We start from the raw sequence: 27183 nt of genomic DNA, 5'->3' as shown, positions 1-27183 counted from the left end.
AAAAAAAAGAATTGGCATGATTGGTGCAGCTCACGTCAGGCCACAGAGAAGAGGGAGATGTGTTGTTTTTGTAGCAGCGGCACAGAGTCCTGCATCACTCCTGCAGCCTCCTGCCCCCTCAACACTGAGGGGAGTGACTTAGCTTCCTTTCTGGTAGCTGTTAGAGTCACAGCATTAGTCATCTTTAATTCTCAGCCATCAGCACAGTCTGCAGGGGAACAGACCTTACAGTGACACAACTTTACCATCCCTTTGTCACCAATAATTAGACATAACTGTCTAGTGATGTGCTGTTAGCGCACTGGTAACAATAAAAACATAGTCCAGGTTTGAAATGCAGTCATAGTCATTGTGTTTAGCGCTGTTAAAGATTAGATTATTAAAATTACACTTACAAACAGTTAAAACATATGAAAACTGTTATCAAGAAAGCTGCAGGGCACACTTGATGGGGTTTAAATCTCCACTGTAGACAAAAATATGAGTGCTTATAAACCAAAAAAGTCAGTAGATTAATATGTTGCTCTCGATGCAGATACCGGCTCACTACACTGCAGCAGTAAAGACATTTAGCACTGATTCTTCTTCTTATTTTAAACGTCTTTGTTTTCTTTTCACACACAGCTCACTCCATATACATATCAGCTGTTCATGTGGAGACTTAATTATTTTGCAGTAGGTGAAAGAGATTTTATGGTCAGATGTACGAGCTGAAATAAAAAGGCTAAATTGCAGTTGTTTATGTAACATATGTGCAAACAGCAGCTTTAAAAAATCGATATAGCCTCTGTTTGTGAAGACCTGTTTTGAAGCCTTGATTTTAGCATAACTGCCAGCTTGAGTTTTTGAGGCCAGAATTGAAGATATTTGTGAAAGTGTGTGGAGAGCTACATTATTCTCTAGTACTGCTAAGTTTGGATAGCAAGCCCCATCCACCAACTTTACAGGTACCTGGTATTAATGCTAAGTAGCAGAGAAATCATTTGACTGGCTGTTACAATTAACCACACAGCAAGCCATGTAATCAATTAAGTAACGGCATTAAAAATGTTCTAAAAGATGCCATTAGCACAAACACGGTCAAGAGGTCAAGCTGCATGATTTGTTTAGCGGCTTAGTCGGCACCCACTTGTCAACCAAAGCAGCCACAGTCTAAATAATGTATAACTTTGGCACGTTAAATGAGGGAGTAAAAACCGTCGTGAAGGGTCCTGTAGGGGCTAAACTGTCTTAAAGTTTTTGTACCAAGGTGTAATGACTGGTATTTTAAGATGGAGTAACTCACTTTCAGAGACAGCCTCAAGTGGCAGGTCGGCCTTGGCTTCATTTTTTTTAGGTTGCTGCTTGTTGTTCAGTGGAAGTGCTGACACCCTCCAGTGGCTGTAGTGAGCGTACAAAGGACTTGGTTTTAAAAGATGGATCAGCAAAAAACTTTGGACTTTAGTACAAAAAGTAGTCATAGTACTTGGCTAACGCTTACTAATTCATTTCTTCTGTTCTTAATCCAAACAGTAATCAGAAACTGGCTTTAGAACTTCCTTTTCAGTGGTTTTTAAGATTCAGACTGATGTGCTCTTATCCGACTGACAGGTGTTAGATGTATTTGCTTTGCGGGCATGAAAGAACAACAAACTTTGTCATTTGTTTCGTATTGTGCAATTCAAAATGTTCAATTTTATTCAGTTCAGTTTTATTTATATAGAAATCACAAGTCACAACAGCAGTTGCACCAAGGTGCTTTATATTGTAAGGACAAGACTACAATAATACAGGGAAAAGCCCAGCTATTAAGTGTCCCCCTTTGAGCAAGCACTTGGCGACGTTGGGAAGGAAAAACTCTCTTTTAACAGGAAGAAACCTCCAGCAGAACCAGGTTCAGGGAGGGGGGCCATCTGCCACCACGAATGGTTGGGGGGGTTGAGGTGAGGAATACAGGGCGAAAACACACTGTGGAAAAGAGCCTGAGATTAATAATAACTAATGGTTGACTGCAGAGTGCTGTGTAAGCACATAAAGAGTAAAAAAGGTGAATGAACAAGAAACACTCAGTGCATCATGGGAAGTCTCCCAGTAGACTACACCTACTGCAGTGGAACTAACAGAGGATTTAAGTAGAGAGAGTGTCTGTCTCCTGAATCCAAACTGGGAGCTGGTACCACAGCAGAGGGGTCTAAAAGCTGAAGGCTCTGCCTCCCATTCTACTTTTAAATACTCTAGGCACCACAGGTGACCTCACAGTCTGAGATCGATGCGGTGCTATATGATCTTTAAAATAAGATGCGAGAGCCATAATTTAAAAGCCAGAAGAAAAAGGTGTTTATCCTCTTAAGTCATGAAAGGTGACAGTGGCACGCCTAGTGTCGTTGTCACATCAGGTAGTAGCTTCAGGTAGATATTTTGTTAACCCTTTAAAGCCTGAACCATGAAATAACTGCCAGAAATGTCTATTTTACTGAACCAATTTACTGAACCATGTGACAAATTTGTTTTAAAAAATTAATGACATTTTAATTTAATATGTGACTTTTAATTTGTATCGTATTTGCTACATCTGGCATTTAAAAAATTGCTTAGAAATGTATTGATTGAGTGATTTATTTAGAGTAAAATCACACTGATGATGCAGAAATCTCAAAAACTCACAAAGAGCTCTATGTATTCAAATATGATGCACTAGGCTTTAAGGGGTTAAATGGTAATCATGAAAACCCAACAGAATGTTAACTTTGAAATCTAACACACAAAAAATACTACCGTACAAATGAATCATCAATAGAAAACAATGTAAAACAGCCCGTAGGTGTTTGGCTCTCACTGCTGCATCATCATCATTCATTAAGCTGTAAAAACACAGTAATGGTGTTATCACAACAGGGTCGTTGAAGCTTTTCTTCTTGTGGTTTGATGTTTTTAGAAGTTTGGGCGATCGGGCCACATCCTAAAGGATCTTCGAGGAGCATTCAGAAGGATCCTCCATCATCATTCTGTCTGTCATTGTCTCCACATCACCTTTACCATCTTCAAGCGCAGGGAGCGAGCATGTGAAATGGGACGTTGTCCGTGCATACAGCCATTAATCACAGGCGCAGAGGTAGTAAACAGTCTTTGATGGTCATTAGAAAACAGTTCTATTACAGAGGTTACTATGTCTAGCGGTTAACCTTCTCCTCTTTGATGTATAGCAGCATGGGTGTTTTAGAGCAGGAGAGGAGGAGGAGGAGGAGGGGAAAGCATCCTCACCTAAGCTTGGAATGTCCCCCTTCAGCAGCTTTTGAATCGTTGTGCAATCATCGTGCAACCTTTTGTTTCCCTCCCCCCAGTGCTGCTCCTGCTACCCCCCCCCCCCAACCAACCCTGCCACCCCTTGTTCTCCCCTCCCTCCCCCCTGTCATCTGAAATGTGCCCTGCATAAGTGGAGGCAGCTGCTTAAGTGCTGAGAAAGGGAGGAGAAGGGGAGAGTGGAAGTGGAAGGAGGGAGGTAAGGGCCGAAGAGAGAGAAAGAGAGTCTGACTCACAGTTAGCTTTGCTTTCCCTCCCTGAATGCTGCAGCATCAACTCCTCCCATTGCACTCAAGGTCTCTCTCTCTCTCTCTCTCTCTCTCGCTAACACTGACATTCATGTGCACAAACACGCGCACAGACACACGCACATTTGCAAGCATAACTAAGCTCGATTCAGTATTTTACTTGAGGTTCGGTGGTTGTTGAGAATAATTTTGTATTGTGCTGCCTTGGCGCATTATTGACTTGAGAGGCTTTATTGTCATCTTGTTTTTTGTTATGAAATTTTAATGCGGACCCTCGTAATTAGGGTGGCTGTATTTGATGCAGCTGCCAGCCTTATCTGTGTGCTGGTGGTGGCGGTGGTAGATGCAGGGCTACTGATGCAATACAATAAATATCACATGGTTAGTGACAATTGTCTCTGTCAATAAAATGTCAGATGAAATATCTCTGGAGCTTGAGGGCAATTTGGCAAGGGTTTGTGCCTGTGTCTTTAGTGCTCTTGTGACAGTGGGCTTCATAGCTAAAAGCACACTCCCCTGCAGTGGAATTACATAGTGGCGGTGACGCCAGCAAAAGCTCAGGGCTTTTATCAGCTGTCATTCACACAGGAGAAGCTGGATAGAGGCAAGGCCACCACGGCGTGGAATAGGACAAAGGCCCAATGCTAGGCTGTTATTGTAAAGGGAAAAAACAGCATCTAACAAGGTCAGAGAGGCACTGTGGTGAAGTTGGTGCATTGTTTCAGTGACATAACAGTACTGTGGCCTTGATTTTGAACCACAAAATGCACTTTGTAAGGAAATGCTGATCTTCACGTCTCTAATCAGCTACTTAATTTGCTTTATAACATTTTGCATGTGTCACCTGTAAGGTAACATGTTGCACAGTTTTGCATATCCAGCAATTAAAACAAGGTAGGGTATTTGTTAAAGAATAAAACTGGACACTTGCCATGATTATTTTGATATTTGCATTTATATGTACTTTAAGTTAATGCAAAGATTTTACTTGAAAAAAATAACACCACATGTTCTTTTATGTCAGTTGCTAACGTTTGAGTGTGTTTGTTAATAACAGTAATCTGAATATGTTTGGGACTTTTGGTTGACCATAAAAAACGTGAATACGTACAATAGAAGAATGCTAAGCAGCAGCTCAGTTTCTATTCTATTTATATAGCACCAAATCACAACACCCCTCACCTCGAGGCGCTTTATAATGTAAGATATGGACTGTTTAACAAAGCTTACAGTAGCTGCATTCTCAGGCAGTCTCCCATCCAAGAATTAACCAGGGCCGAACCTGCTTAGCTTTTGAAATCGGGCGTGTTCAGGGTGGTGGAGCTGTAAGAGAAACTCATTTTGACTTTGACTGCAGTAGATTTTGTAATTGGTTTTTCACAATGTGACCCTCATTTGTTAGCTCCTGTAAAAAAAGAAAGAGAGAGAGAAAAAAAAATCACACAAAAGGTGTTAATTTTTTTTATTCAATATTTTTTTGAGAAAATGAAAATTTGAAATGCACATGGAGGCAGTCAGCTTCACTGACCCTGGGCTTGATGAAGTAAACTGCCAGTGCTGTAAATGTAAGCTATGACTTCTAGTGTTTGGGTAAAGTGAATGTATGACAGTATCCCCTCAGATATAAAAGCGTCCATCGGCATTTAACTACTGCTGTCCACATTGGTCATAATTTGCATATATATTCAATGAAAAAAATACACTTGATGATCACAGTGTCCATTCAGTAATTATCAAACTGTGTGTCATTAAAACGGAATAGTTCATTAAAAGTTATTGTAGGAAGCTACATACAGTACTGTGCAAAAGTCTTGAGCCATTCCTGTTTCCTTTACATGTAAACCAAATCTAGACTTTTTTGGTAGTTTTTTGAACAGTAGTTTGGGCAGTGGCTACTTTTTCACTGTCTTTTTTCAGTTCACTTCTTATACCAGACCATTTTCAGACAAACTCTTTTTGTTTGTTTGAATAAATAATTTCAGCATTTAAAAAAAAAAGCATCTAACTGGTAAAAAGGAGTGTTTTATTTACACATTACAGAAAACGTAGCGAGGGACCATTTTTAATTTGTGTCTTTAGCCACTTTGTTACTAACAACTTGTTGTTAAAACACATAATATTTCCCATTTTTTCTCAAATTTATAAAAAATGTCAAAGATAACAGTATTTTTGCACCAACAATATGATCCCCAAACAGCTATTTGCAAAACAAACTGCACATCTCAGCATGGTGTGCAGTGTGTCCTTAAAAAAATTGAGGAAACTACAGTGTCAGGCCTAAAACCATCTAAAACAGACTATCAAAGGTAAATGAACTGGACTGAACATCAGCGTCAACGGGTTTTATGGCGTGATGAATCCAGATTTGAAATGTTTGGTTCTATAGATATGTAGAGAGGAGGTCAGGGGAGAGGTATGACAGTGAGTGTTGAGAACTTGGTGGATGATCTGTCATGGTTTGACGCAACATATCAGTGGTGCTGGCGATCTTGTTAAATTGATGAAATTATGAACGCAGAAATGTAAGGTCAGATTTTGTAATAACACCTAAAAAGCATCTGTTTGGCTTCATTTTTCAACATGAAATTTTTTTTAAAAGCATACCTGGACAGAAAAACATAGAATGGACGACCATCGGTCGTGGATTGGTGTCCCCAGATCTGTAAGGTGGTGATACCAAATACTGACTTTTGAGCTTGTTAAAATTATACAAATGATTTTCCCTTATATACTACATATGTTTGCGCGGTTAAATAAATCTGATCCTATCAAAAAATACAGAAATAAGAGATGGCTCAAGACTTTTGCACAGTACTGTATGCAGCAGTGACAGTGCTCCGGCATCTTTGCTTGTTTGCTACCTGTGATCTAAAATCTTGTGAAAGAAGAAGAGCAAACATTCGGTTGAGGGGGCTTTACATCTAGAATTACACAGTTCTTTAATCATATGATAAGCTTGTATTATTATAATTATGTGCTTGAAGCCCGTGTTCATCCTTTCACAACACTGTTAATCCTGATTTGGGAACAATGTTGTGGATTTGGAGCTATTTGGACTTTTGGCAAAGAAGTTTTATCCCAAATCAGTGGATCCTCTTGATCAGGGGAAGAAAACACTAAAAGAAATGAGTGAATGTTGCACAAAGTATGTAAAGCTGATTTTTTAGAAGTTACTTCAACGATACAGTAGAATAGAAAACAACAGATAGCAACTTACCACCATAATAAGAAGCACAGTATTAAATGCCTTTACTGCTGCTTTATGTGGTTGGAGATGAATTCAGATCCTACATTAGCATTAATTGTTTGACCCAAGATAGTTAGAGTCAAAATTTCTGACTCTTAAAAACTGAACTGAGAAAAAGTTAACGGTCTGTGTGTTATTATTAGGGTTGTCTTAAATATTCATGACTGGAGGCGGACCCACAGGTCGCTGTAGGTTGTGAGGTTCCCTTGTCAGATAACTTGGACTTAGAAAGAGGAAGCAGAAAATATTCCTTCCTTATTATTCATACATCCCAATGATTATGACATGTGCAGAAATGTGGCTTTCAAATACTACACCGGCTTTTCCACCCAACAACTCTGTTTTCATGAAATTGCTTAGAAACAAGTGCAAGCCTCAGGTAGCCATGGGAGCAGTGGAAATAAACGATAGAGTGACCATTAGGTCAGCTGCGCTCCATCTTAAGAGGGAGGGGTGCAACGTCAGATCAGCTCCTGTCACGACCGTCCGTGTTGGGGTTGTTGAGGGATACCCCGAATCTAAATATACACTCAACAATCATTCCTCTTTGTTTGCGAGCATGTACACTAAGCAGTTTTTCAAAGAGAGGGATTCCTGCGCAAGTTTCTGTGTGTAGTTGAAAAGAGTGTTTGGCAGTCAGTGTTCAGTTTTGTCCAATCAAAATACTTTGTGTTTAGACTCCCATTAGGTTTTGGATCACAACAACTATTCTTCCTGGGCTGCATGTAAAAATATACATTGTGACAATACAAAGCAGCAGCACTTGGGCACAATTACATAATGACAACACAGCTCTCAACATCCACATCTTGTGTGAAAGCAATCGCCTGTTTTACTATAGCAATTTACATGATTGCATTTCTGCTACGCCCTATAACAATCTCATTCTCCTGTTAGAAAAATATTATTTTGGTATCCAAAAAAAAAAGAGAGAAGCATCATTGGTTTGAAGAAAAAAAAATGCCCTGAGATTTTTTTGCTGTGTGAATTTAAAGGAATGACTTATTGCTCTGGTCTGCAGAAATAAAATGCATAGATTTGTGTTTTTGTTAATTCTGCTCCCACCTGAATACTGCAGTAACCGCAAACCTCCCCAGAGTCCATCTTCGTCTAATTAAAATTAAGCATGCAAGAGGTTAAAGAGTAAAAGCTTAACACACGTAAGTGTATATGCGAGTAGGATAGGTTAGCATGTGCACAAGTTATACCAGTGAATGCCAAATAGCTTTGATAGCCTTGTGCTAACTTTAGTAAGACAGAGCAGGCAGAAATACATGCAGATTAATGCACAGTTCTCCAGTTCATATATACATACATATATATAAGTCGATCTAGCAAAAGTCCTGAAACAATAACACGTCCTACTCAGTATAAATGGCAGGTAACAGTTTTCTGAAGTGTTGATTTTTTTTTTTATAAGTAAATAATTGCAACAGGGTAATTAGTTCCTCTTATGTGCTGTTTGGCTTTGAGCCTGCGCCTCACTAGAGTAGATGTGAATTTGTGATGTGACGGTTTTGTCATACAAAGTGAAGCGAGAATAGAAGGTACAAAAGAGGCAAATTACCAAAGACAAGTATAACATTTGTTTGTACAAGTGCAAAATTCACAGGACATATTTTGATATCGCTGCTATGGAGAAAAACAGCGTTTTACGTCTTACCTTTTATTACCACATAGTGCATTTTCCTCAAATTGACAAACACAACATTTGACAACAATGGTTCTGCCTTTGTTTTTTGGGTTTTTTTCTTCTTCACTGCTTGCTATATTCAAAATGCCTACAATGAAAGACAGACTGTGTTTGTTGCTCAGTAAATATGACTGATGCGACTTTAATTATTTTTAATAATCAGAATTATTAGTGGAAAGGCTAGCTGAAGGAATCAGGATGAGTTGTTGTTTATTGTTTTTGGTGAATTATGTGTAGAAGGATGCTTTTTTTTCATTATCATGTGGAGAATCAGAGCATAGACAGAAGTTAGGCTAAGCTCTATACATGTCACAGTAATTGACAGGTAAGCCAGGGTAATCAGATTATTTCCACCTTAATTTGACTAACATGAGCCTGGATGTTTACGTGGCAGTTGATATAATTGTTGTAACACCTTAATCTGGATGTAATGATAATGGAAGGAGGCTTACCTACTGCCCTGCATTTTTAACATTGAGATCATTGCAAATTATAAAAGCAAAAAAATTTGCATAAATAATAGAAGCTAGAGATGGTCTTTGAAGGGCTAGGTACTGGGGGGGGGGGGGGGGGGGGGATGTGTGCTTTCTTGAATTTCTGTGCTTTGGGTGTTTTTCAAAAGGCTCATCAACAACAGTGCCGTTCTGTCGTTATTTGGGATATGAAAGTCTATCCGTGCTGCTACTCGGGGAGCGTCTCTGAATGGCTGCCCTGGGCATTGAGCAGAACAAGGCACAGAGCGAGCTGCAGCAAGCAGCTCTGGAGAAACAGCAACACTCTGTTATTCAGCCCTTGGCCTGCGCTCTAGAACATTGTGTGTACATCTGTAATCTTACCTACCCCCTGGGCTCGCGCAGACCCCCACCACCACCTCTACCGCCATTTTTTTTCCTTTATTCCTTCTCATTCACACTCATTCCTTCTGTCCATATTCTCTCTCTCTCTCTCAGTCTCCTTCTTACTCAGTCGCTCACATCATCACGTCATTCCCTTTTTTCTCTTACACAAAGATATAGTCAAGCAAACACACCCACACGCTTTCTCACACTGACACCCATACACACAAAAAACACCAAGGGCCTTGAAGATACGCCACGTGTGAGATCACAGTCTTAATGTGTCTGGGCCACTACAGCCTGCTCGATTTTTCTACTGATTTTTAAAATGACATAAAGACTTTTGGTGTGTTTTAAGGGCTGTCAGCAGCTTATATGTAAGGCTAATAAATATATTATTTAAATGTAAAGTATATGCTAGAAAAAAAAAGTTTTTTTTAGCTGAAATTGAGCTGGAGCTGCGAGTGTTTAAATATACATGAAGGAGAGGGCTACATGAATACGATCCTGTCCTGGATGGTGAGCAGTTATGAGCTGTGTCATGTGTCTGTGCTTTCAACTGCTCTGTGCGGGGCTTTCATCAGCCTTTGCCTCTGTCACTGAGACATTCCTCACTCCCTCCATGCTCCCGGCTCCACTTCACAAACTGTAATAAGGCATCGGTACGCTCTCTCTCCATTGCCTCGGCTGTTTTTGGTGCACCGCTGCATTGCAATGCATGTAAACGTACACTGTAGGTGCGCGAGAACGGCTCTTTTCTCATCACTTCAGTCCTTTTCTGTGACAATGCAATGCTGCACAAAGTGATCAGCTTGTTGAAACAAGGCTATCTTGTGCATTGACAATCCGTGTGATATATTGTCATCGTCTGCCGGTTAATATGTACCGCTGTTTCCTTGGGGATTAGATGTGGCTGTCATGCTCGGGCTTGAAGACATCATATTGTGGTCCTGGCGGCACTTTAATAAATCTTTATTGCTTTCATTGCATTAACAATCAGCCACCATCTGACGCAATTGCACGTCTTTACTCCAGCATACACTAAGTCTACCCTTAACTATTTTTTTTCCTAATGGGAGGCATTATAAAACACATCTTTTAAGCTCCCACAGAGTTCAAAACAACAAGAGTGTATTTTTCCCAAATGTCTTTTTCTTTCCTCAGACAGTAGCAGCTTTCACAATTGAATTTGAATGCCATGCTTTTAGTGCCAGGGTTGTTTGATTATCCACAGACAGGGAGCTGTGCTGGATTCCATTCCTTTCATCATGCTTTAACCAGTGTGAGCTGGCTCCCCTGTCGTATTTTATGAGAGGTGATTTTAGTGCCTCTCCTTTATGCAGATGATTTTGGCTGCTGCTCCCCAGTCTAGTCTTCAAGAGGTGGATATTGGTTTTGACAAGAGAGCTAACCTTGCTACCTTCGCTCTCACCGGGCTGTCTTCCTGACTGCCTCGCCACACTGTGTATTCTGGGCCATATGTTAATGTGAATTACACTTAGTGAAAAGGAGGATGCTGGATGCATCTACAGGTGTTTGCAGAATGAGGCTCAGTGACAGGAATATTACACCGGGCTGGAACCCTCATTGACCCTTTGCACTCCCACGGGGATGACAGCGTCTTTATTTATTGCCACTGGGCCATATATTCTCTTTATGTGCAGTAATGCTCCCAGTTAATATCCACATCAGATGACAGGGATCCACATGAGCGCATTCACTCATATATGTGGGTTACGGTGGATGCGGAGCTTGTAGACGGGATCATGAGCTGTCATATTTATCCAGGTAAAAAATCTCATTGAGATTAAAAATCTCATTTCCAAGAGAGACCTGGCAATATGCAGGATTTGCTCTCTTATCAATCCACTGATAAGTGTGCATGCTTCTTTTTCCTAAAGCAATGAAATGTGTGCAGGTAAGCTAAGCAGGGAGTACCCCTATTCAGTAAAGTTCCCTGGTAAGCTGCTCGTCCTCTTCATGCCTTTAAAGAGGCACAGAAGGTTGCAAATGTAGTCAGTGGGGATAATGAGTGATCGGATAAGTCTGGTATATGCAGCCATATATACATATCTGTACAGACACGCAGATGCACTGCACTTTGACACGGTGACTGAACTTTTATTTTGTAGTCGTGCTTGCCTAATTCGGCTTTGTTGAGGGAAACGGAGCAGTCACACAGGATCATGCTTATGTGATACTGAAGCTTGAACTAAGTCAGTCATGCAGTGGGTGATAATCATGTATCTCTCTCGCTCTCCATTTTCCTGTTTCACTGACTAAGTAGAGAACTTTGCATGATTGCCTGGATGAGTGTTTCCCCTCAATGCCGCGCCGCTATTGTCCACTTGCCCCTCCTTCATCTGTGTAATTGTATGCGTGAAGTTTCAACTGTAAATCCCAGCTGTTGGCTGATTGTCTGCTCTGTAGTGCTACGTATTCTGGGAAGCCATTGGCTGAGGGGTATTGTTTTTTTCTTAAGCTGGAAAACATAATGAAAGATATCACAACGATGAGCTAGGTAGTTTGTTTTTTCCTTTTTTTTTGCCTGATTCTCCAGTCGAATAGATTGCAGGAGGAAAAAAAGACAGCATTTGTCCCCCCACCCCTTTCTCTCTCCCTTGCTCTGCTGAAACAGATAGAGTAACTGTGTGGAATAAAGGAGATGCTTTTCTCTCTATCACACTCCATCAGCATTATTTACCAGACCTGCCAGTTGCTTTGTACAGCACCTCTCCCTGCCAAGTAGGCGACTGGCGTACGACCAGGGGCTAGTGACAACAGGCTACAGTGGAAAGCAAGGAGAGCTGTGTGGACGAGCCAAGTCTATTCATTCCCCTAGGCCGCTGAGTGAAGCGCAGAACTCTATCTGCTCTCAGTGAGGAGAACATAGCACTTTATGGATTTTTTTTATTTTATTTTATCAGACGCTATGCTGGAAATTATCATAAACCCAGCCATCTCTTTGAATCAGACTAGACATACCGGTGGAGTGTGGTGGTATTGGTAGGTTTGTAACGGCTGTGAATAACCACATTTGTTAACCCTGATCTAAAAGTTAAAGGCTCAGGAAAAAAAAACTGCGCGGCTTTGAAATTGTTGCGTGCGCTGTGTGTGCTGAAAGTGAATCACGCGTGTCAGAGAGGCTGTAATAAACGCATGTTTCCTTTGTCATTCCCAGCCACAGTCCCATCAGCCCTCCCTGCAGAACCTATGGAAACATCAGCAGTCGGGGCTTGGAAACAGAAAAGTGATTTTTTTTCTTCTTCCACAGTGTGTCACAGATGGTGGGAAAGCCTTTGTAATGCTAATATAATATCACACTGTGTCGGCCTAGCTCTGCAGTTCGCTCTGTGTACCAAGCAGCCTGGCTGTGGAGTGATTTACCAGTATGGAGAGAAAAAGACCTCCCTCGGTTCACACTGAAAAGGCTGTGTGGTTGGCGGGTCCTGCTGCGACTGGGCCTGCCTTGACTTTATTGATTCCTTGGTCCATCTAGCGCTGCGTACTGTTAATTAACTGTGTTTCTGGATGTTTGTAACATTGTGTGTGCTTATGAGAAAGGATTTTACAAAGAGGGTCCGGGCATTAAAAACAGTTGAAAAGGCTATAGAAGGTGATTTTTCATAATCATCGGAGACAAGCTGCTTATTAAGGCCAGTTATTTTAGACAAAAAAAAATGCACATGGTAGCACAATAAAAACTTAAATGTTTGCATCTGGCATTCTTTCAGCAAGTATTCGTAGTAAAAATCAGCCTATTATCTAATATAGTGCCTCTTACTACCAATGTTATGCCACCTCCCAACAGCTAGCCAATGGCAGGCAACTTCCTCAGATAGTAACCAATGACTCTGTGGCTGTGAGTCAGCTGCTGGAGAGGAGGAGACAGGGACATTGATGTCTCTCTCTAGCTGTGCCACGTCACACTGTTGTCGATTCGATTTCCAGCCCTCATCCCTGGTATTTGAATCACAAGGGGGAGCGTTTCATATCCTTGCTGGGAGAAGAAGGGGGATCTTGTCTATCTGAAAGAGCATGTTGGATTAAGGGGGTTATTTCCCCAGAGGGGGGGATATGAGAGTGAGTGTCACTCAAGACAGCACTCATTCTCACACAGCCTCTGCCTCTGCATGTTGCCAGGGAGCCCCAGCTTTGACTTTGTCCCCTCTCCCCCTTTGCTCGTGTAATCCTTAGCGTTTGCTTTTACCCCCCCAACAACTCCTCTTCCTCTGTCTTGTATGCACCCTCTTCCTCATCATCGCGACAATCCCTTCACGCTCCCTTCCTTCTTCCCCTGCTGGTTCAGTGCTGCCCTACAGGGAATGGAGAATTGCGTGGTTCGGTGGATGGTTGTTATTCCAATCACACCTCTGATGTAGCGAGGGTCCAGTAAAGTAGAGAATAATTGGCAGGTTCCAGCAGCCTTTCCATTCTAGTAGCGTGCACGTGTATTTGTGTGTGTGTGGCAGGGATGAGAGAGGGGCTTGCTTTGGGTGCAGCCTTCAGAGGTCATTTCCTTAATTATTAGCTCCTGTGATGGGTGCATTCTGTTCTCAGCCTGCGCAGTGATTGTCATGCACGCGTTGACAAAACACCTTGCTTTTAACGATGAAGATAAAAAAGAAAAAGAGCAATGGTCAGTTATGCAAAAATAAACCCACATTTTCTTCAAAGCGCCCAATAACGTGTGTTGGATAGCTGAAATTTGGCTGCAGTCTTTTGTCTCTTAGCTAACTTGCTCAATATTCAATCCTCCCCTGCATCATAAATCATCAACAGTTTTTGTATCTGTGATTTTGTATTTTAGATAAAAGAGTGGTTTTGGAAGTGGAGCAGGTGTTGGGTAAACACGCAACTAATTAACTGAGGGTCATTCGGGGTCAGGGGGGGCAGAGGGCAGAGGTCACAGGTCGCATGTGTTCACCCTCTGCCTTCTCGAGAGTCACTGACTGATAGGACTCCGGAGGTGATCACTGATACACATCAATGGAGCCAAGCAGGGCAGCTAATCAAGCATGTGGGGTATGGGGATGGGGACAAGCATCAGGGAAAATAAACCAGTGCTATCTGCTGGCAAACACATTGACCCACAGACTTAATGGAACATGTCTCCCATAGGTGCACTGCTCTATTGATTAGCCATTCTTGGCAGTTGTAGCCAACACTGATATTGAGTGTGATTTTTGCTTTTTTCCACCATCTCTGCTGTAGGCAGGTCTGTTCTTGCAGAGCCTGAATTAAAATGGTACACTATATTTCTGTGTTGCTACATGTGCTCTTCACCCCCCCCCCCCCCCCCCCCCCCCCCAAGCTGTGATTGCCTGACACGGAGGCCAGCACCATAGCGACCATCATCACTTCCTCTGATGCCCTTTCCTTGTGATCCAGCCTCACCTTTAAGGGCTTCTCATTATGAGGGACTCTAAGTTCTTACATGAGGAGACGTGCACACTTATGTGCACAGTATAAATGTTAGTACGCACACACAGACATATACACACCTGTAGGCAATACATAGCCATAGACAAAGACTAGTGTGTGTTTGTTCATAGCAAGGAGCACACAGACACACACACAGATCTGTTAGCATGGCACACATTTGCACGAATGCAAAGAAAGAGTAGGTAGTGACCATGAAAACTGCATAAATGTCCATTATTCCAGCGCGCATGTGAGAAAGGTTGAATAAAGTGGTGGTAATAAAAAATATCGATCACTCAGCCCACAGCGTGCCTGACAGGAATCGTTGTGGCAGAAACAGGCATTGACAGAGGGCCTTTGCAGGAATGTAAACCTGCAGGACATTATGTCATTGCGTCAGCGCTGAAGTAACAGCCCCCAGTCTGCAGAGCCTGATTTAGATTCAGCAAAGCAAATGAAGCGTAGCTCTAATAAATGCAGCTGTTGGAAATAAGATAATTGCATCTCCGTTGCTGTTGCAGCAAAGATTATTTGATGCATGCTCTCTGTGCAAGCGTGAGAGCGCTCGGGTTTGTGTGTGTCAGTCAGGAGATCGAAGTGATGGTCATGATTGTTAGTTTTGGCTCCGTGTTTCTGGGGGGTGGAAGCATCTTCTGTATTTATCAGCAGTTACTCATACATCAGCATCTTTTTAACTGTACTGAGTGGGAGCACTGCGTACATAATGAGTGTGTATGGGAATGTGTATGTGTGTGTTTGAGCTCGTGCACAGAGTTGCTTGTATGCAGAGCCTCATTAAATACGCAATTGTTTCATAAGACTGACCCTTCAAGAGCGGTGGGTGGACCAAACGCAGATTTGCTCAAATGAGCAAATGAATCTGTAATGTGGAAGTTTATGGTTTACCATGTGTGTGTGTGTGTGTGTGTGTGTGTGTGTGTGTGTGCACGCTTTGTGTGTATAAGCATGTTCAAACATACCATACATTTCTAGTTTCAGTGATCAAATAATTTAACATTACACGCCTCACACAGCCTTCCTTTGCGCTCTCTACTGGGCTTGTTATAACAGCCTCAGGCTGGTCCACATTTTTTTTTTGTTAATGTCATCACATTAACTCGGTACTGCTATGCGCTTATATACCATAAGGAGACTGCTGTACATGGAAGCAGGATATATCCATATGTTAGTGAGGATGCCATCGCTTCTGTCTCATTAGCAGCAGTGCTGAGGCCCTGAGCTGCTTCTTGTGCTCCATTGGGACAGCTGATGAGGCCTGACTATATGACCTTTAACAACCTAATCAACTTTTAACACCTCGCCTACTGCCTGCCTTATTGCCATTCTTCTCTCTGCCATTCACCGGGCGCTGCCCCATCCCATATTTCTTCTTCTTCTTTTTTTTTGGTAAGCAGTAACCTTGTTTTGACTGATCAGCGGTCCATGTATGAATGAAACAGTATTGTAAACACATGCTGCTGCAGTCTCTGGAGGCACGTAGGGATTTATTGTAATAGGCTGTCTCCCTCCTCACGCTTGACCTTCCCTCTACTTATTTTTCTCCTTTCCTTATCTCTTACTGTCTTCTTCACCCCACTGTTGGAGAACTCGGGATGTATAGAAAATAAAAGAGAAATATCAAACCATGCAAAATTAATGTACCATGTGGTAGGTAGTTAACTGTGTCGCGTAATTAAACTACAAAGGAGAGGTAATTACAATCTGTTACAGTTACTCAGAAAAATGAAATTACAGCTATGAGTGAAAATGATGATTACACATGCGTATATAAATATTTTTCACAGTGCTGCATTTTTTGTTAATGCTTGTGAACAAAGCGGGTCGATGCCATCAAGGGCAGGATAGCTTATAAGGAGATGGCTTTACGTCTAGACACGCTCCATTTATCTGGCAGCATGCTCTTAGAGTTTGAGTTTTGTTTTTGAAAGCAAGCAGCCTGCCATGCCTGTAACCAGTCGACCACACGGCAGGCGGTCATGTCATCAGACGAGTACACCTTTCAGTGCTGAGAAGTCAACAGTATTTTCTTTCAGGAATAAGGAAAATGCCAGGGGTGTCAAACATAAGCCCCGGGGACCAGAATGGGCCTCACACAGACTCCAATCCGGTCCACTGGAAGGCTTTGGAAAATGCAGACAAGGTTATAAAGGATGGACTTTAAACTGTATTTTCATGGGTTTTGCAGCTTTCCTCCTGATAAAACCCTCACCCATGGTATTTCATATTAAGTAATAGATAAACAATGAAATGACAGTAAAAGTCTTGTTTTATTTTTTTACAATGGGTGCAAATTTCTTTTTAAAAAAAGAGTATTTTCTGTGAATGAACAAAAAAAATCCTGCCTTATAACTACAGGACAATTGGGTCAATGTGCTACCTGAAAATCTAATATAATTTTACAGACTTTTACAGTCAAAGACTCATGCTGCCAGATTTCTTTCTTTAATGCTGCAGAATGTAGGAAAACTGAGATGTAATGTTGAAAATGGACTTCTTTTATCATATTGAGATATTTTAGGGATTAAATGTTGAACATGTAAACAGTTAAACTCCTTTACACTGACAGAAAGGATGGGTTTCACTGGTGTGGTCCACTTAAGGTGAAAGTGGGCTCCATGTGGGGCATGATGTAAACTGAGCTTGACATCCCTGCTCTTGTGGGTACTGCAGAGTAAAGCGTGCTAATAGAGGTGAAATGCTTTCAGCATCAAAATGCTCAAACCTGGGAATCATCGACAGCTCGCAGAGAACTCTTTCAGCTTTGCTGCTCCGTTTAAACATTTGCAGTTTGTTAACAAGTTGCATAACTCTGTCAAGTCTTCAAGTTGTATTTTTTTACAGCGTAGCAGTTCTATGCAATCTGTCATACTTTGCATTTGAAAAGTAGCCTCAGTCCATTCCTGTTTCTGCACTTTATAGGAAAACAAACTAAATGTGTTTTTTTTATTGTTAAATGCTGCGTATCTAAGTCATTTAATAGTCCACTTATCTGCAATCTCCGCCTGTTACAAAGTGTATACGTTTCCATAATCATTTTAAATAGGAAAAATCACTTTGCTGCGTCCAGGGTAGAATACCTCCTTTAATCTGCAGCAATTTCCTGTATATCGATCATTTCCGCACATATAAATGATCCCATTGTCAGGAGCTTGTATTAAAATAACCTGTAATTATTTTAAATAAATCCTCGAGAACACGCGATGATATAAAAGAAATTATGTTTCTATCTGTTTAATATTTAAAAAAAAAACAAAAACACCCTGAAACCTTACATGGGGGATTAATGTTGCAATAACAGGCACAATTCGCTCAAGTCATTTAATGGAGTAGTTACTGCGTGTGATTATTACGGCATTTGTGAAAACAGAGCAGCAAACAACTTGAAATGAAATGCAATAGTAACAACAGTAAAACAATAAGGTCTTAATGCTTCTGTATTGTGTCCACAGCGGCTAGAAGTGAATGAACGCTTACTTAAACAATTTATCAAGCTGCGACTTTAACAGAAATTAAAGTGGTATTATGCTGCATTGAATTATATTTTGGTGGCTTTTCCAACAAGAGACCAGAGATCTTACTTAGCTATTCCTGAAGACACGGAAAGCATTTTATCCAGCGTTAGCTAAAGAAAGATTAAAAGCACAGGTTTGGAAGTCTGAGCCCTTATTACCTTAATAACTAAATAAGTAAACATTAACTGTAATCAAAGATATTTAAAACGGTGACGGTGCACGCTAAGGCCACGCAGGCTTGGATTAAATCCCATCATCAGTGTCACTCATACTATATTTCAGCAGGCTTGCAGTCATTTTAATAGAAAGATAGCATTAATGGCTTGAGCGTTCTCCTGCCATACACTCCTAGGCCTGCAGCTTTATTTTGGAGCATGCAGAGGCCTGAGGGGGTAACAGTAGCTACAATTGTCCAGATCTGTCTCTGCAGGTTGTGCTGCGCTGATAAAGATCCAACTCTATAATCCTGATTCATAGTGAATCTTTACCTATCAGATGCTTCCTGGGCTCTCCAGCAGCCCGTGATTGACAGTGATTATCTCAAACGCAGGCCGTATCTCTGCCATCACCGTGGCCGTGTCAGGGGGGTTTTAGGTGAGGATGTTGGATCAAATACAGCAGCAAACAGCTGACAAGGAAGGTGCACAGTAGCAGAGGCGCGTGTAGGAAACACCATTGAATTAAGATTTGCAGATAAGGAATCTTTTTTTCCCCTCCCTCGCCATGTGTCAGAGACAAAATCATTGAGATTTCTCCTCAGCAGCAGCAGCAGCAACAGCAGCACTGGCCTAACCTGCAGAGCACGCTCATGACACGAGTTAGCCGGTGTGAGCTTTGTGTTGAAGAGGCAGCTGAAACACAAACAGCGGCACAACACGGGAAGCATATGGTGCTAGCGATGCAGCAGTTGTTGCTGTCAAAAACATAAATGCTGCTGAACACTGTTACTGCAGGTGCAAATTAGCAACACTGCTAATGTGTTCACCGTATTCAATGTCAGTCTTGTATTTCCTGGTCTAATTGTATGAGGGTTTGCATAATGGCCTTTGTTACAGCACGGCATTAAAAGAAAGATTAATACTTTGCCGCCATATCGACCAGCTATAATTGCAAACACTGATGGCTCACTCGTTTAACATGTTGGCATTCAGCAGGCGGTAATCTGCAGCAGTCTTTGCAATGTGTTCATTTGGAGCATTTATCAGAAGACGTGGCAACACGAGTTGATGCAAATGGTTCGATGAAAAAGGGTTTTCTGAGGTTCGCTTGGCCCTCGAAAGAGGAGAGCTCTGACATATGAGCTGCGAGGAGGCCCGCTGACCATTTGACAGAACAAAGCTCGCGTTTGTGAGACAGAAATGGAAGGAAGGGTTGGAAGGGAGTACCTACTTCTTCGTCTTCCTGTTCACAATAGCAGGGCAGGTCCACGTGTGTTAAAAAGCTACCTAAATTATCAGTGTCGTTCACGGTGTGGCTCTAAGCGCTAAGGTTTTCTTCCCAAATTTAGAAAACCTGAAAGACGGGTCCAAACTGCTTTTACTGTGTGGGCCTGTGAATACAGTATGTGATATTTTTAAAATTCATGATGTGTGTACAATTGTGTGTGTGTATTGGATTTGTGCTTCTCTGTAGTCCTACCACGTAGTGCTGCAAGCTCACGAGCTCGGGAGTATTACCGTGAGTTGCGTGTGAGGCAGGTTACTCAGCCTGTCTGCAACCAGTGAACCTGCTCTGAAACCGTATACCTGCGCTGAAAACAGGAGTCGCCATTTCAGCGCTGTCTGTTTGGATCAGTGTTCCCTGTGGCACTATGCCCTCTGTGAGAGCTCCTCTGTTGGGGATCTATTCCTTAGCCCCTGACTCTATCCCTCTGTTGGCACAATGGCCCCTTTGTACCTACATATACTACTGCTGTGGGACCTTGCCTCGTAGTTTTTGGCAATTATACACAATCCCACTCCATCTATCCCCCTCGTTGCCGCTTCATTGACGAGAAATGCAATTGGATCGAGGAGAAATGCAGTGAAACGGAGACCCGGGAAGAGGCTTGCAGGAATTAGATTGTGGCGCTGATAAGTTCCATATAGAGCAAGTAAACATGTTCTTATCTTGTTATCCAGCTTACACATTAACACATGGCGCGTGTGGAGGAGGGTTTAAAAGGATAAATCAAATTCTAATCATTCTGTTTGGCTTTTTCCGCTTGCTGCTCTTTGTCTCTATTTCAGTTTCTCATCGCGCAAAGGACCCCAGCCCACATGCCAGAACAATGGAGGGGGGTCAGAAGTGCTAGCTATTTTCCTACACCTGCTGAATGCTACAGAAATGAGTGCACAGTGATTATGTGCCCTAATGTGTGGTGTTTAAAGAGTGGTTTCCCGCAGCAGAGTTAAATGGTGGTGCCCTCTGTGAAGTATTAATGATGTGGATGGATGAATCAGGTCGGCACAAACCTGTTGACGGCAGCCGTGGCGCTCTCTTAAAGCTGCACCCAGACATCAGGCTTAACCGCTTGGCAAATTGGACATGCTTGTTGGCTGTAGCTCCAATTTATGTGCACTCTCTATTGCAGTTAGTCCATCTTCATTATTAAAATGGCCTCTCGTCAGGTCTTGACAGAGTGGTGGAGATGGTAAAGGGTGGAGTGCGCGTGTGGTGGTGGTGGGGGCACATACAGAAGAATCATGAATAATGTGGAAAATAAACACATTTGAAGCACTGGCGCTGGCTGGCAGAAGGGGTGTTGGGAGTGTTGTTAAATGCCTGGCTTTCATTTTCTCTCTGCTCCTCTCTCCCTCTCTCCATGTGATTGTATGTGCAGCCTCTGCCAGTGGATGTTGATGCTGTGGATCCTCAGCCTTGGGGCTTTATCTAACACACATGCAACCGAGCATAAACACAGACGCACACACACAAGCAGCTCTCAGTGCTGAACTCTAGCAGCACCTCTGTGGCTTGACCAGCATCCCAGCTGTGTGTTGTGTCACAGCCATGCTGGAGACACATTGCTCGGTGGCCACAGCCTATATTTAATAGGTTGCTGTTGTGGCTTCGCTATTCACCTCGGGATCGTTGCATTGGTGATGGCCGATAAAGCTGAGCCCAGCTCAACCGCGTCATCCCGTTTGGTGGCGATATCCTGTTCCAACTCGCGCATTGTTGCAGGCGACACGTTTATTGCCGGATGTCAAATTTCAGCTCCTCGGTGAGGCGAATTGATAGGAGATGGCCTCAAAACCATTTCATAGCTCTGTAAATGTACACTTAAGCCCAGGCTTTGGGTATAACAGTGCTTCTCTTTGAAGAGAAGAACAGGATCTAACTGAGTCTACCTACAGGGTCCCTGTACCTGCTGCACACATGAGTAGATGTGATGGCTCATGAGGTAATTACCCACTGAGCTGGTCTGTAAGCTGAAGCAGGGGTTCCCTTCAGGTAGCGCTCTCGCTCAGGTCAGTGAACAGCTAATGACATTTAGAAGAAATAGGATGAAAGAGGTGGCAGTTGGTTGTAGTCAGCCACACACTACCTTTGTCTTATTGTCTGCCGTCTGTCTTAATCTCCCAGCCACCCTTTTCACACCACAAGGAGATCGTGTTATTAGATCCCCTCCCTGGGCTCATTTGTCATCCTGCAGCACCACTCCTCTAGAGGAGGACTGCAGGAGAGGAAAAAAGAAAACAATATAAGCAGGCAGGAGGCCACAACATCAAATGTTCATCATTTACCAGCCCAGAGTCTCTCTTATCGCCATTATTCTTTCACAATCACAGCAGATTAATATGCTTTCGTTTTGTTGCCCCTCTTACTGTGTCTATTTTTAAAAGGCCGACAAACTTCAACCTCTCTTCTCTCCTCTACCCTTTAACATGTTATTTTGTATTATGCCGTACCCGGCCCTCGCACGCGTGTACTCTCAATCATCCCCCACCCCCACTTTTCACCATCACTTGCTACAATAAAAAGTATTGTCAGTGTTCACAGGTTGCTGTCACCGCCTCAGTCACATCTCTTTAATCTCTCCTCTTTGAGCTCCTTCAGATTTCTTGCTGCTGAGACGCACGGGAGGGAGAGAGTCAGCTAATTACAATAAACAAATATGCTCAGAGCCGCCTATGTAAGGTTGGCATAGGTTAACAACTCTGCTATAAATGTTAAATGAAGCTTAAAATAGGATCGTATGGCATACAGTTGCCATAGCGATCCAAGCTGCGATTCTTTGTGTACTTTCGTGGTTGGCAAAGTTTAAATTAATATTAGACACGAATCTGTGATACAGAGAAGAAATGAGTGATTGTTCGATGCCCCAAGGGCCTGTTTGATGCCTCTATCGCGTTTGGAGCTTTTTCTTGAACCGCCACAACTTTGTTTGTCTGTACTTAGCGTCGGTCTTTTGTTGTAACGAAATCTAATGCACTGCCGTTGATGCTTTTCTGCCTCAGACGCATGGCGGTCGCCCTTTTTTACCGATTGCCTTCTTACTCACGTGTCTTTCTATTTCTCTTTGTCTTTCAACAGGTGGGACAGTCAAAATGATGCGTGGGTGGTGCAGCGTTGAGCCGTATTGATGGATGTGTTAACAGACAGCGGTCTCACATTGATTGTGAAGACTTCAGAACCCGAGAATCCAAATGCAGTGGAGAGCACAGGTAACTATTCAGGTATAGCTCGTTAACACCATGTTTGTTGTGTTTTTTTTTAAAGTAACTCACATGAATGCTAATTTTGCTCTTTATTTCTCAGCTTTAAACATTTAGAGAAACTTGGTTGCAGAAGAGAGTTTTTTTTAATTTGCCCAAGAATATTTAAGCACTCATTAAAATAAATGAAAGCTTATTAACAACAGTTTCTCTCACAACACATTTAAAACTTTGAAAAGACAATTAGTATTAGCACATAGCACAGAATTAGCTTTTCTTGAATTAGCTTTTCAACCTCAGTTTTAAGCTCTTTTACAAGATATGGGGAGCGTGAAACACATCCTGTGTGTGTTTTTTTTTAATGAAAAGTGGAAAAGAATTATTAATTGAAGCTTTTTAAGCTGTTGTTAATCCTCTCTGCTTATGCTTCCACAACTCAGAAATATAAATCTATCTTTTCTCATAAAAAGCTGCAAATATAAAAGTGGGTGGAGCCATTAATTCTCTCACACACATTTATTAGCATCGTGAAAACAAAAGGTCTGCATCATTGTTTTAATAATAACTGTATTGTTATTTCATTTTCTTGTTATATTTCAGTTTTGGGCTTCTATTTTTTTTCTCTGCAAAATCTCAGAAACCGAAACCTTGATTAGTAATTATATATTTGCAGGAAAAAAGGTTGCAAATGCTTGCAAATGAAACTGCTAAGATTTCTACACTGCGCATTGTCGTCTGAACTTCATTTACTCTACATAGTTTCACTTAACTCTTTACCCCTTGAAAGCCTACGAGGAGTAACCCTTGAAGTTCCTGTCTGACCTGAGTGGTTTCTGTCATACTTCAGGCCTGCCTGTATAATGCAATGACTTGTTGGTTCCTAAGAAGTTAGTGAAGGTGGTCCCTGCCTATGCAGCTACCCTTGAAAAAACGGTCTTCAAACCACATCTTTATTGATATAAACTGAAGTGTCAAAAGTCATCATTAGATGTTGTCTAATGGGGTAAGGATTAATCAGTAACACACAAAAACATGCATTTTTGAAAGTAAGGGAATTTCAATAAGTACAAACTGTGCACAGTATACTTCTCGCCCTTATGGGGGATAGTCAGATGAGAGTCAGATGTTGTGATTAAGGAACACCTGACTCCAAAGACCGTCTGCAATTTGATGTTGGAGTGCGAGATGGAATCGAGCCTGTCTCCAAATAAAGACAAACATGTGGTTAGTGCCAAATTCTGCCCTCATGAAGAAAGAACCAACTTTCACAGGACTTTAAGAGGACTTTAGGAGGAGTGTTATGAAGATGGGCATAACTGTGTCCAAGTCGAGGAATTTTAGAACTTTTGTAGTTTTCCTTGCAAAGATCATACCAAGGGCACCAGAAGAGAGAAAGTTTTACAATTTGCTAAATTCACTTGTTCCCTGTCCACTATGAAAAACACACACAATTATTTATAAATTAGTCCAGTTGGAATTTGTTTTTTTTTTACTTTTTGCAACCACATATCAATTTAGAAATCCTGGTATCTCCAAAGGGTTTACAATTGTTTTCTTCTAAAAGGTATATGAGCTACTTTTTGCTGCTGCCTTATTCACAAGGGGTCTCCACAGTTGCTAGCTCCACATGTTTGATTTGGCAGAATTTTTATTTTTGTTTTACACCAGATGCCTTTTCTGATGGAACCCAAAGGGATCTGCGTCTCTTTCCTGGATCAAACTGGAGAGCTTTCAGTGCTATGCGAATGTGTAAACCATTACAATATGGGGTCACTTTTCTTTTAGCTGAATAAATGTTTTTTAAAACTAACTCAAAAGAAATCAGGTAGCAGTGCAATCTCTTCCTTTTTACTGGACAATAAGCCCTACTGCTGCTGTGCATATTCAGTCATTCACCCACCGCCTACTTCTCCCCATAGTTTCTATCTACCAAGCACCACTGATCCTTCGATGAGGTTTATCTCTGTGTTTCAGCTCTGGTCAGCCTCAGTTGGAACTGAGACAGATTATCCCCAGCACTTGCCTGCTCCTTGAGAGGCAGCAAGAGGAAAAGAGAGCAAGAGAGACGAGGAGAGGTGGAATGAGAGCATTAAAAAAAATACAGGAGAGAGTAAAAGCAGCTCCATTGAGCAGGAATAGGGCAGTTCTTTGAGGAGGATGGCCATGAATCATGCCGCAGTTACTCACCACTTATTACGAACATCCTGTACTGGCCGGATTGATTCCCCCCCACCACCACCACCACCACCACAATCCCCACTACCATTCACAAAATGTCATATAGTGAAGATGGAGCAAGCGGCTTCTGTGGCTGGCCTACCAGCTGGATGACTGAACGCCCCGGGTGGCTGAGCTGCAGAATGGCTAGCTCTGCATTTTACGATTGTAAAAGCCTCCATGTAATGGGGATAAGAAGCAGGAAGTTGGAAGGAAAAAAGGGTGGAAGAAGGGATGAAAAGGGGGATGGGAAAAGGAATGCTTTCTAAAAGCCATCGCAAAAGGGGAAAAGGCCATGTCAGCTGTTTTCATTTGCATTGTGTGTCGTATTGTGATAGCTGAAAAATGTGTTCCTTTGGCCATTCCTTTGGAGAAGATGCATGAATTTAATTTAATGTCAGTGACAGGTGTTTCTGTTATTCTTAGGCTTTTCTGTTTTCTTTGCTTTATAATGTAGCTCTAATTGGAATGTAATTAAAGAGAAAAAAGGCATACATGTGTATGCGCACGTGTGGCATCTGACACACTAATAGATAGGCACACAGGCGCCAACTAGTCTCTCCCCTCATGTCCATGACCGTGTCCCTCGGCATGGGCTTGTTACCGTGCAGAGCTGCCTGGCATAAAGCAGCCTGGGCCTACCTCAGGTGGACGAAGCCCCGAATGTTATGGCTAGAAAAAGAGATGTGTCTCGGAGAGCTCCGAGTGCTAACTGGTCTGGTCTGGTCTAGTTTGGCAGTGATCGGGCTGTCTAGCATGGCTGGGCTTGGCAGTGTTGGGAATCAGAAGATCACCACCACCTGCCAGCAGCCGGGGTCCTTCCATATGCTCAGTGGTGAATGTCCACGCCAGATTGCATGAGCCATGTCACATCCAGCCTCAGTTTCTATTCGAAGAGCTTCTCTCCCGATAACACCATTAGAAAAGTACAGCCGTGCTTGGAGGATCTCAGAGTGTATAAAGCTTGTTTTTTCTTTTTTGCTACTCTTTCTGTAAGCTAAATATTGAATTCTGGCAGCTGCGACTATTTTGGATGCGTATCTTGTTTACATTTGCCAGCTCAGATATTGTAGTAACATTATGTTGTACCATATCAGTGAATAGGAAGCTGCCGATCCCCCCTTTGACCCCAAATGTCAAACTTGATTTGTCAGCTACAGTCATCGCTGTAAGACCCAGTGTGTGTGTGTTTGTGTGTGTGTGTGTGTTTGTATACCTGTCTGACTGACTGATCTGTGGCACATTCTGAACAGCTGAAGAGCTAATGGTCCAGCTGGAGACAGATGGCCTCCCGATAACACTATACCCCCAAGCCAATACTCACACTCTATCACTCTCCCTCTCATACACACACACACACTTTCTGCCCCGCTCAGCACATACAACACACACACACACACATTGGACAGGATAGATTGTTAATCCATTATAAACCCCGAGGAAACACATTTCTCAATATGAGTTTAATGTTTCACTGCAATTTTGACCAATCTTTCGGCGATATTTGGTGGCAGCTTAAGTTACACGTGAGCACAGAGGGATGAAGGAAGTTAATAACCTCTTTCCCGTTTCCTGTAACTTCCTCATTTCGGTGGCTTCGCACCTTTGTAGGGCGAGCGATAACTAATCTCTGCTTTATATTTGTCTTGTATTACATGTAATTCAAGATGAAGTGTGCTCACGAATGGAAAGCGTTTCCTTTTGTATTCCTCCACTTTACAGTAAGCGACCGTGTAAATTTGCTAGTATTCTATCTTAAATAAAGAAAAAGGGTATCTGTCATGACTCTCCGCAGAGAACATGTGTCAGTCCCATGCTTTAGCTCTGAGGTCATTTTGGCTCACAGACTGAGAGGACCTGATGGCGAACGCCTCGCTGTGATGCTTCTGCAGCCTCTGACGAGTTGCTGCTATAACAGTTCTCTGACGATGAGAGGGAATGAGAGGATGGATATTTCTCTAGAGGCTTTCTTCATTAAGAGTGACAGTACCGTAGTCGCATGCTTTTAGTAAGCACTGTGGCTGCTCCGGTGTGTCTGCAGGCCGCAGACCCGTAGAGACCAGCTC

The 27183-nt window shown here is 42.3% G+C and overlaps 1 protein-coding gene across 5 annotated transcripts in view; it reads left to right on the top strand.

Annotated features, from left to right (window-relative positions):
* The window catches only part of nexmifb (neurite extension and migration factor b), a 51314-nt gene that overhangs the window by 15381 nt on the left and 8750 nt on the right, over window positions 1-27183 (top strand). For 3 of the 5 annotated variants that reach the window (XR_014876059.1, XM_085172570.1, XM_085172592.1), the window contains exon 2: window positions 22779-22921. Coding sequence is in view for 4 of the 5 variants with exons in the window: in XM_085172570.1 (XP_085028696.1) it covers window positions 22828-22921 (94 nt within the window). In the remaining variant the exon portion in view is untranslated. The remainder of the gene's footprint in view (window positions 1-22778; window positions 22922-27183) is intronic. The other 2 variants (XM_085172583.1, XM_085172601.1) reach the window with 1 other exon arrangement.

Source organism: Neolamprologus multifasciatus, chromosome 2 (assembly GCF_963576455.1).
Source record: "Neolamprologus multifasciatus chromosome 2, fNeoMul1.2, whole genome shotgun sequence".
Lineage (NCBI taxonomy): Eukaryota > Metazoa > Chordata > Actinopteri > Cichliformes > Cichlidae > Neolamprologus > Neolamprologus multifasciatus.
The sequence above is the reverse complement of the archived record's forward strand: the minus strand, read 5'-3'. Positions and strand labels throughout refer to the sequence as shown.